Here is a 12,070-nt window from a genome sequence, read left to right as displayed (position 1 = left end):
TTTTTTGCTGAATACCACAACTGAGACTGCACAGTTAATCTTTTCAGTAACTATTTTTCATTGTGAATGTTTGATATTCATGTGACTCTTTGCCTGTCATTGTGAACTCTTCAAGAACAGGGGCAGTGTTTCATTCATTTCTGTGTCTTTAGCATCTAGTAGTAACTCAATAAATGTTGAAAATTTCATTCGCATTTGAAGTCATTTTATGTGTTATGCTATTCACCAAAGCATAGTTGTCCTATTTTTCTATGAAAAACAGAGTTCAAGTTTTAAACAAATGAACTTATAGACTACTCAGTGAGTTTAAGATTACCTGTCTTTGAGTAAGGAAAAATTACTAAATAGAAAAATAGAGGATTTTTTAAAATTACAAAGATACAGTTCAGCGAAAGAATGCAATACGGAATTTGCTCAAGTATGTTTAGTTTGAATGGTTTGTTACTGTTTTTGATCTATAGACTTATGAGGAAGATCGCAGAAACTACTCTGAGCTTCAAATTAGATGTCAACGTTTGGCCTTAGAATTAGCAGACACAAAACAGTTAATTCAGCAAGGTGACTACCGTCAAGAGAACTATGATAAAGTTAAGAGGTAAGTAGTTAAAATGTCTACATTACTTGTTCTCTTTTTTGGCATGCATCAGTCACTTGAATTCTTACCGTCATCATCATTAATGCTACTTTATTTCTCTTTCTTCTGTTTCCATAGTTTGTTCTTTTCTAAAATGTCATATAGTTGGAACCATACCATATGGAACCTTTTCAGATTGGCTTCTTTGATTTAGTTATATACATTTAAGTTTCCCCCATATCTCTTCATGGCTTGATAGATCATTTGAATAATGAGTAGTATTCTATTGAATAGTACTCACTGAATAATAATATTCCGTTGAATGATAAGTAATATTCCACTGTCAAGATGTAACCACAGTTTACTTATCCATTCACCTGCTGAAGGACATCTTAGTTGCTTCCAAGTTTTGGCAGTTAGGAATAAGGCTGATATAAAAATTCATGTGCCAATTTTTATATGGACATAAATTTTCAACTCCTCTGGGTAAATACCAAAGAGTGTGAGCATACTTGTATGGTAAGCATATGTTTAATTTTGTAGGAAACCAGCCAGGTGTCTGTCCCAAAGTATCTGTACCATTTTGCATTTTCACCAGCAATGAATTAGAGTTCCTGTTGCTCCACACCCTTGCCAGTGTTCGTTATCAGTGTTCTGGATTTTACATTCTAATAGGTGTGTAGTCATATCTCATTGCTTTAATTTGCATTTCTCTGATGACAGGTGATATGGAACATCTTTTCATGTACTTAGTCGCCATCTGTATATCTACCTTGGTGAGGTGTCTGTTAAAGTCTTTGGCTTATATTTTAATTGGGTTGTTTGTTTTCTTACTGTGAATTTTAAGAGTTCTTTGTATATTTTGGATAATAGTCCTTTGTTTATCAGATACATCTTTGGGAAATATTTTCTCCCAGTCTGTGCCATGTCTTCTTATTCTCTTGACTATACCTTATTCTTTATTGTATGAAAGCATGTAGTTTTAGCAGCTTGGTGAGTTTAGATTGTATTTTTAAATCAGTTGTTTTTATTTTATTTAGAAGTTGCTTTTGCCTTTTTAAATGTGATAGGAAACCAGGGAAATCCTATGTGTATAAATATTTTTGAACTCTTACTTGATTATTTTTATTTTATGGAGTGAATGTAAGTACTTTGCAGTTTTATCTAAAGTTTTTTCAGCTATTTCTTTTCAACAAAAGGCACATACACTTTCAAAAAAATGATACTTTCTGAGGATATGTTTCCCATTGTGTTGCTGCTAAATAGCTATAGCATGTAATTTTCCTTTTGCTGGAATAGACTAATGAACCACTACTCTTGAGAAACCTGTATGCAGGTCAGGAAGCAACAGTTAGAACTGTGCATGGAACAACAGACTAGTTCCAAATAGGAAAAGGAGTCCGTCAAGGCTGTGTATTGTCACCCTGCTTATTTAACTTATATGCACAGTACATCATGAGAAATGCTGGGCTGGAAGAAACACAAGCTGGAATCAAGATTGCCAGGAGAAATATCAATAACTTCAGATATGCAGACGACACCACCCTTATGGCAGAAAGTGAAGAGGGACTAAAGAGCCTCTTGGTGAAAGTGAAAGAGGAGAGTGAAAAAGTTGGCTTAAAGCTCAACATTCAAAAAACTAAGATCATGGCATCTGGTCCCATCACTTGATGGGAAATAGATGGGGAAACAGTGTGGAAACAATATCAGACTTTATTTTTCTGGGTTCCAAAATCACTGCAGATGGTGATTACCGCCATGAAATTAAAAGGTGCTTACTCCTTGGAAGAAAAGTTATAACCAACCTAGATAGCATATTAAAAAGCAGAGACATTACTTTGCCAACAAAAGTCTGTCTAGTCAAGGCTATGGTTTTTCCAGTAGTCATGTATGGATGTGAGAGTTGGACAGTGAAGAAAGCTGAGTGCCGAAGAATTGATGCATTTGAACTGTGGTGTTGGAGAAGACTCTTGGGAGTCCCTTGGACTGCAAGGAGATCCAACCAGTCCATCCTAAAGGAGATCAGTCCTGGGTGTTCACTGGAAGGACTGATGCTGAAGCTGAAACTCCAATACTTTGGTCACCTCATGCGAAGAGTTGACTCATTGAAAAAGACCCTGATGCTGGGAGGGATTGGGGGCAGGAGGAGAAGGGGACAACAGAGGATGAGATGGCTGGATGGCATCACTGACTCAGTGGACATGGGTTTGGGTAGACTCTGGGAGTTTGTGATGGACAGGGAGGCCTGGCATGCTGCGATTCATGGTGTTGCAAAGAGTCAGACACGACTGAGCGACTGAACTAAACAACTGAATTTAGCTATATGCCCTTAGGAAATCTCTAATTATTCTAAGCTGAAGTTTTGTCATTTGTGAGTTGGTGCTAATACAAAAACTACGCTGTATAAATTTAGAAGATTGAATAATTTTTATGAAAATATATATGTGTGCATGTATACACATATATGTAGAGAGATTATTCTAGTTGTCCACTGCTGTGTCTACTTGTACCTAAAATAATTCTTGAACCATGTAGTCACTCAGTGAGTGTTTGTTAAATGGATGAATGCTTTATAAACTGTGGAACACCGTAAGTGAATTTGCAAGGATTTGGGAATATAACACTGGTGCTCCTACTCCCAGCATGACTGACATGCAGCGTGCGTTACTGTGTATGTATTATTATATCATAATGTAGTGATTATTAGAGCTTGAAATCCATGACAGCTGTACCTTTGGGTTCTCAAATAAAGCTAGATTTAAAAGAATCATTTCAAAATGAAGTAGATTGTGATGATAAGATGATACTTTGAGTTGGTGTCTTGATGATCTCTCAGGGCTTCCCTTGTGGCTCAGCTGGTGAAGAATCTGCCTGCAACGTGGGAGACCTGGGTTCGATCCATGGGTTGGGAAGATCTCCTGGAGAAGGGAAAGGCTACCCACTCCAGTATTCAGGGCTGGAGAATTCCATAGACTGTACTGCCTGTGGGGCCATAGAGTCAGACACGACTGAGCAACTTTTACTTTCTGCCACTATAAACCTATAGCAACAATAGGTAAAATATGAAAGGAGAAAACTGAAAGGCATAGTCATCAAAATAATCCAGAGTGACCATGAAAGGGTGGGTGAATGAACCGAGATGAGGCCATGAGTTGATAATTCTTTATGGTGAGTGATGAAAACAGGGAGTGGGGTGAGGAGGTGTCTCATTTTATCATCTTTATTTATTTATATATGTTTTCTATAATGAGAATCTAAGAAATAAAAATATAATAAACATCATCATGTACTGGAAATGGAACAGGAAAACAACCAAGCAAGGGTGGCTCAAGCTGAGAATCCTTTGGTTTGCTCAATAGAAAGAATGGATTTTTAAAAATTGGTCTGATCACAAAAATATAAACTGGGAGGAAAAATCACTTTAATGTCCTTGATAAATTCTCACAAATGTACAAAAGAGAACAGGTATGTGGAGATTAGCTGCATCATTATTAGAAAGAATTCAAATGCTTTTTGACAGCAGCATGGAAAACAGATTATAAAAAAAAAGAAAATAGATTATAATTTATTTCTCTAATGTAATTCTGTGTAACAATTAAAATAATTAAATTAGATCTGAATGTATATATTTGCTCACTCAATCGCTTCAGTCATGTCCAACTCTCTGCGACCCCATGAACTGTAGCCCACCAGGCTCCTCTGTCCGTGGGATTCTCCAGGCAGGAATACTGGAGTGAGTTGTCATTTCCTTCTCCAGGAGATCTTCCTGACCCAGGGATCAAACCCATGTCTTTTTATGTCTCCTGCATTGGCAGGCGGATTCTTTACCTCTAGTGCCACCTGGGAAGCCCCTAATGTATACATGGATAAGTCAAACACATTTAATTTTAAGAAGCAAAATGCATACGCCCATCTTTCTTTTTTACACTAAAAAATCATAGCAAAAGTCATTACCTTGTGAGAAGAAAAACATTTGTATGTAAAGACATAAAATACTTAACATGAACCAGAATGTTAATACTGATAGTCATCTTTAGTTAGTGGGTTTATGGGTGATTGTTATTTTTTAACTTGTGCTTTGCTCAAGTATAAATACACTATTTTGTTAAGCAGAAAAAATCTTAGAAGTCATCTTTCTAAATGAGTTATTGAAAACCTAATGAAAAGAAAAACAATTTTTAATAGCTCTCCCCATGGAAACACCAGGAGAGTGTAAAGGGCAGAGGAATTGATTCTGACTATAGAGGACAAGTTAAGAAATAGTAAATCTGTTTCTCTGCTCATTTTTTAAGATACCTGTTTGTAGTTTTGGTCCAATTCTTAGTTTTGCTGTGTTGGGGAAAGAGCTGATCTAAGAATGGAAATTAGAATCTCTGGGTAATCATGAACAATTTGTGAATGAAGCAGTCGCAAGAATGCCTGCCTGTGTATCAGGAACACAATCTGAGTAATGAGTGAAGGGCTTTTGAGCCTAACAACTGAAAGCCTAGAGCCATGTTTAAATTCTTTAGAAGTTTTGACTTCCAGATTAGATTGAAAATGATTAGTGAAAAGACACCAGAATATATCTTTAAAAGTTTTATTGTTTACTTTTGTCAGTGTAGCTTACATATTTATTTTTTACAGATAATAAATTTATATTTATCTGAGCAAGATCTCAGAGAGTCTCCTAAATTTGAAAAACAGATCCTTTATTGTTCACAGAATGACACTGAAGTATCTCTGTTCAGTTTCCTGAAATATAATCAACCCTTTTAAAATGCTTGTTATAAAAAGAGATGTAGAATTTGCATATGTACTTGAGTTCTAGTTTAATAAAAATAAATGTATTTGAATTTTATAGTGAGCGTGATGCATTTGAACAGGAAGCAACTGACTTAAGGAGAAAATATGAAGTACTTGAAGCCTCTCACATAACTCAAGCTAAAGAAAGAAATGAATTATCAAAAGAGGTAAGCTTATAGAGTCACTTGTTTGTGTGTTCGTTTTTAATATTTATTTATTTGACTGGGTTGAGTCTTCATTGAGGCACGCAGAATCTTTATTGTGTCATGGCTATGCGGGATCTTTGTCCATCGCATGTGGAGTCTTAGTTCCCTGACCAGGGATTGGTCCTACATCCCTGCATTGCAGGGTGGATTCTTTAACCACTGGACCACCAGGGAAGTCCCGAGTCACTTGTTTTTTATTGTACAGTGATTGTGGACATAGCCCAGGGCTAGAATTGTGAGGCAAATTGCTTCTTTTTTGATGTAGTTGCTGGAAAGAAGGGACTTCTTAGTAGCTCTGTTTGGATGGAAAATTTCGTGGTAAGAATTGGCCTCTTTATGTGTTGAGCACAAGCACAAATGAAAGAAATAATTCAGTAAACCCTGAAAAGTAGGATGACGTTGCCCTGGACACTCTCTGCCTGTGTGCAGGTGGCCACCTTACGACAGACTGTGACTTTGCTCCAAAAGGATAAAGAATATCTCAGCCGCCAAAACACGGAGCTCAGTGTGCGCCATGCCCACGAGGAGGATCGTCTGGAAAGACTTCAAGCTCAACTTGAAGAAACCAAAAAGGCTAGGGAAGAGATGTATGAAAAATACGTAGCATCCAGGCAAGGTTTACATTATTTTCCATATAAATAGATATAAATCAAGCCATCTTCTTTGAGGGAACTCCTGGCTTTGGGGACAAATAATCATTTGTTGATAAGGTTTATAGGATAATGTTAAGATAATTGTTTTTGTTTCTTCACAAGATACTCATATTCTAACTGATTTTTTTTCTTAAGACATTTTGTTTTTTTCCAAAAGCCTGTTTCTTTTAGGTAGGGATATATACACTGTTACTGTTTTTATTTATTTTTTTCTTATAATGTAATCTTTTTAGCTCCCAATAACTAAGATCTCTATTTAAGTGTTTTAAGAAAGTATTTATATACTTTCATATATTTAGTGTTAGTCACTCAGTCATGTCCCCATGGGCTGTAGACTGCCAGGCTCCTCTGTCCATGGGATTTCCCAGCATAGGTTGCCATTTCCTACTCCAGGGGATCTTCCTGACCCAGAGATAGAACCCAGGACTCCTGCATTGCAGACAGATTCTTTACCATATATTTACATGCCTCATATATATCTCTTCAGAAGGTATTTATTTTATCAGCATTTTTGTGAGCATTTCAAAAACTAAAATTCTAAATTTTATCCTTAAGACTTCATATATTCATAACATTTTTCTCAGCTTGTGGTATTTTTCTTCACTTTGTGCTTCTGCTAATACCCTATGTAATGCTTTGTGACTTTGCCGAGAGATCACAGTGACTGTGGTTGTTGTGCTTAGAAGGAAAGTTTTTGTAAAGCGTCCACGAGGGTCTTTTTTTTTTTTAAGATTGTTCCCTAATATGCACCACATCAGATAATTATTTCTAAATGAAGTACATTCCACAATGCATTGGTTTTAAAGTCTTTGGCCATATGCATTAAAAACTATTAGTAAAATATTTTTGAAGGTGAATAATTATCCAACATGAACTAACATTTTTTATAGTGATTAAGCCTTTGTGGCAATATGTTTAAAAGGAAATCTTAGATGGAACTACTTTGAAACAGTATTTTTAGGAATTATTAAACTTTATATCTAATACTGTTTTTTTAAGGAACATTGTATGTAGAGCATATTTGATGTAAGGTATTAAAATCTTAGATGAAGGACAAAGACCTATTTCTTTTACCAAAAAAAAAAAATAATAATAATGGATATTCCTTTTGACTCCTTTCAGAGACCATTATAAAACAGAATATGAAAATAAACTACGTGATGAACTGGAACAGATCAAATTGAAAACTAATCAAGAAATCGATCAACTCCGAAGTGCCTCTCGGGAAATGTATGAACGGGAAAACAGGTAAAAAAAAAAAAAAAGAAAAGTAGGACATTTCTGTGATATTTTATTGGTGTTTGAAGCTTATAGTTTTATTGAAATTAAACTTTAGTTCATGATGTAATGTCTTTTTTAATATGTTAAAGTTTGTCATAAATCTAAATCTAAGTGTAATGGAATATTAAAGTTCTCAGGCCTTTGATAACTAGCTTACAACAGGGTTTGTCAGACATTAGGCCTGTTTATTCTGTTATTCCTATTATCTTTTTATTACCCTGTTAACTTGTCCTTTTGCCTTTATTAAGGACAGAAATGAAAAGGAAATTAGAATTAAGAGATATTAGTTCTTCCAGTAACATGCCAGTGATTTCTCCAGGAAATTTCAAAGACTGGAATAATAATAAGAAATATTGCTTATGCCTCATTTAGCTGCTGGACCTAAAAGAAATCATATTTTTAGATAATCTTAAAGAAGGATAAGTTTTATTCATGCAGTTACTTTGGCATATATCAGGTTTCCTTAGTGATTAGCAGTATTAAGGGAAAAATAAATGCTACTTATTTCAATAGCAGTTATTTTTATATACCATCATTATGATTCATATGGCTTTTCAAAGTTGACATTTAGAGGGAAATTTATTTGGAAATTAACTTAATTGTCATACTAGTTTATTAACACTGACTTGAGTGTGTTTGGTCTTTGCCAATAAGCAAGACTTTAAATCAGACTGTGACTTTTGGACTCTGTGGGAGAAGGCGAGGGTGGGATATTCTGAGAGAATAGTATTGAAACAAGTGTACTATCAAGTGTGAAACAGATCGCCAGCCCAGGTTGGATGCATGAGACAAGTGCTCAGGGCTGGTGCACTGGGAAGACCCAGAGGGATGGGATGGGGAGGGAGGCGGGATGGGGGATCGGGATGGGGAGCACATGTAAATACATGGCTGATGTCAATGTATGGCAAAAACCACTACAATACTGTAAAGTAATTAGCCTCCAACTAATAAAAAGAAATGGGAAAAAAAAAAAGAGATGTCAGAAAAAAATAAATAAATCAGACTGTGGTTGGTATTAGAGAAGTTTACACGTGTACTCTCAGAACAATAAATTTATTTAGCAAATATTTACTAACCATGTACTGATACATGTCATGAGCCATAGATACAGTGGTGACCTTTACCTTCACAAAGCTGGCAGTCTAATGGAGAAATAAAGGAACAATGAGCAAAAGTATGATGATAATAGAGCAAATGGCAGGATACTCAGAATGAGACCACATAGACTCAAGGTGTATCTAACTGAGGCCTGGGAGGAATTGGGGAAGGTTACATGGAGGGAGAAATGCGTATGCTAACATCGGCATGGTGACTAAGAGTAAGACCGTCAGTTATGGAAGGGAAGGAAATTAGGGGCACTGATGCATACCCTGGAGACAAGTCAAAATGAAGTTTTTTTAACAAGCTGCAAATAATTTAGTATGGTTAGCCCATAGACTGAGAGACAGTGAGTTGTAAGAAATGAAGCAGAAAAGGGAAATGGGCCCTAATTATGCATTTGAGCCATTGTCTAACATCATAAAGGGTTAGAAGATTTTGAGACTATGCATGATATGATCTGACTTTATATAAGAAGTCCATTCTGTGATGTGGAGGAAGATTGAGTGTATGAAGCTGTGGACAAGGAGGCCTCTTTTAGAGATTGTTTCCCTTACCAAGGTGGCAAGTAATGATGGAACTACAATAGTAGCAGCAGAAATGGGGAGGATTGGGCCAGACTGGGGAAAATGCTCAGGAGGTAGAACTAAGCTAACTGGATAGTTAGGAGGATTCAGTGACTAGATTGGACTGGGGAGTGAGAAGGATGTCACTAGGTTCTTGACTGGGCAACCGTGGGGACAGTGATGCAGTCTTTAAAGCATCAGAAAAATACATGGCTTCACCTGAGAAACATGACAAATTTAGTTTAGTTTTATTAAGTGTCTGTGACATATGTAAATAGAAAAATTGACTGTATAAGATCTGAATCTTAGAAGAAAGATCCAGACATGCGCTAAACCTGTGGCATAGGTAATGCTACTGTTCTCTTTTACAAAGAAGTGCTTTTAGTCCTGTGACTCAGTTCTGTTATGGGATTTTGTAATAAAGGCTTTTATTGGTCAACTTAAAAATCTTAAAATTTATGGGATTGTTTCTATGATAAACATGCATGATTACTTCCAAATAGTACACATAGCCACATAAACCTTCGTATGTAGCCATTTTCAGAATGTACTGATTTTTCAGTTTTTGTTGTTATTGTGGGTGGTGGTAGTGATTTTCATTTTTTCTAAAGTCCTTTAAAATACAGCTCATGTATTTGCAATTTGTATTTACAAATTACAAATGCAATTTATAAATTATATTTACAAATTTACATGTATTTACAAATTGATGTAAACTAGCCCCTCTTCTCTAAAATGATTGGTAGCAGTAGGTTGGGAAACAGATGATGGAACCATTTCTGGAAGCAGGGAAAATGAGCAGGTTTCCTTTTCCCCTGTATTCTGACTCCATAGCCACGTCAAAGTGGATGCCACCTAGTCAGGTTCTTCCTGGGATTGGGGCTGCTGCTGCTGCTGCTACTGCTAAGTCGCTTCAGTCGTGTCTGACTCTGTGCGACCCCATAGGCAGCAGCCCACCAGGCTCCCCCGTCCCTGGGATTCTCCAGGCAAGAACACTGGCGTGGGCTGCCATTTCCTTCTCCAATGCATAAAAGTGAAAAGTGAAAGTGAGGTCGCTCAGTCATGTCTGACTCTTCGCGACCCCATGGACTACAACCTACCAGGCTCCTCCGTCCATGGGATTTTCCAGGCAAGAGTACTGGAGTGGGGTGCCATTGCCTTCTCCAGGGATTGGGGCTACCACCCTAGAAACCCCAGCCAGCCACCAGGATGACTGCATGATAGTGAATCTAGGGTGGATGGTTGCCACCAGGTGGAGCCAGACTGCAGCCTGGGCCCCCAGCCAGCTGTGATACAGGCTCACCTGTATCATTTTATTAACTGCACAGTAATCTAATCGTATGTTTTATGTGGCTGAATTCTTTTGAATCCCAGTTTCCTCACTCTGGCAGGAGTTAACTGTAGTTAGAGTTTGCATTCCACTTGTCTTTCACAAGGTAAAAATAAATTGTAAATTATTTCCTTTGAAACTTACAGCAAAATAATTAAGGAAAGGGTTTTAGTGTTCCTTGCTATGAAACATGATATCCCGAAAACACAAGAGTACTCATTTAGGTGTTTTTGTGTCTGAGCAAATTGATCACTTGTTTTGGACTTATATGTTTATGCTGATTACTTTTACTTCATCAAAGTGTGCTGTCATAATATTAATTAAAATGGAAAAGGTACTTACACTTGCATATATGTACTTAGTCTCCTTGCCCCTTGGGCAATAAGCATTTTTAGGAGATAGATTAGAGAAATATGTTTTGCTTTTGGTTTGTTTTCTATGCAGTGGAGGATATTATAAGAGAATGCCTTTTTAAAGACTTAAACATAAGTCATGACACTGTAAAACCCCTAGAGAGAAATACACAAAATATTCTCTAACATAAGTTGTAGCAATCAGTCTCTCAAGTCAATAGACATAAAAGCAAAAATAAACAAATGGACCTAATCAAACATATAAACTTGTGCATAACAAAGGAAACCATAAACAAAATGAAAAAAATGGCATATAGAATGGGAGAAAATATTTGCATATAATACAACAAGGCTTCATTTCCAAAATATACAAATAGTTCATATAACCCAATAACGAAAAAGCAAACAACCCAATCAAATAATGAGCAGAAGACCTAAATAGACATTTATCCAAAGAAGACACACAGATGGCCAATAGACACCTGAAAAGATGCTCAATGTGTCTAATTATTAGAGAGATGCAAATCAAAACTACAGTGAAGTGTCACTTCACACCAGTCAGAATGGCCATCATTTAAAAGTCTAAAAATAACAAAAATGATGGAGAGAGTGTGGAGAAAAGGGAATCTCCTACATTGTTGGTGGGAATGTAAATTGGTTGCACCCACTATGGAAAACAGAATGGAGATTCCTTTAAAACCTAAAAATAGTTGCTGTATGATTCAGCATTCCTACTCCTGGGCATATATCTGGAGAAAACTCTATAATTGAAAAAGATATGTGCACCCATGTGTTCATAGCAGCTATACAATAAAATAGTACTCAACCATAAAAAAGAATGAAACAGTGCCCCTATATGGCAGCATCATGGACGGACTGAAAGATTATCACATTAAGTGAAGTAAGGCAGACAGACAAAGATGAAAACTGTATGACATCAGGTATATGTAGAATCTAAAATATAATACAAATGAACTTATTTACAATACAGAAACATTCTCACAGACAGAGAAAATAAACTTAGGGTTACCAAAGGAGGGGCAGGCGTAAATTAGGAATTCAGGATTAACAGATACAAACTACAAGATCCTACTGTATATTATAGGGTACTATATTCGGTATCCTGTAATAAACCATAATGGGCTTCCCTGATGGTTGACTGGTAAAGAATCAACCTGCCAATGCAGGAAATGTGAGTTTGATTCCTGAGTTGGGAAGATCGCC

General features: G+C 36.5%; 1 protein-coding gene across 5 annotated transcripts in view; it reads left to right on the top strand.

The window, feature by feature from the left end:
- Nucleotides 1-12,070, top strand: part of PIBF1 (progesterone immunomodulatory binding factor 1) — a 223,084-nt gene that overhangs the window by 42,475 nt on the left and 168,539 nt on the right. For all 5 annotated transcript variants that reach the window (XM_043477698.1, XM_043477701.1, XM_043477700.1 and 2 more), the window contains 4 exons: nt 462-595; nt 5,418-5,526; nt 5,995-6,176; nt 7,341-7,466. In XM_043477698.1, the coding sequence (XP_043333633.1) occupies nt 462-595; nt 5,418-5,526; nt 5,995-6,176; nt 7,341-7,466 (551 nt within the window). The remainder of the gene's footprint in view (nt 1-461; nt 596-5,417; nt 5,527-5,994; nt 6,177-7,340; nt 7,467-12,070) is intronic.

This window comes from Cervus canadensis, chromosome 9 (genome assembly GCF_019320065.1).
Source record: "Cervus canadensis isolate Bull #8, Minnesota chromosome 9, ASM1932006v1, whole genome shotgun sequence".
Lineage (NCBI taxonomy): Eukaryota > Metazoa > Chordata > Mammalia > Artiodactyla > Cervidae > Cervus > Cervus canadensis.
Note: the sequence above shows the minus strand (reverse complement) of the source record. Positions and strands in the feature narration are given on the sequence as shown.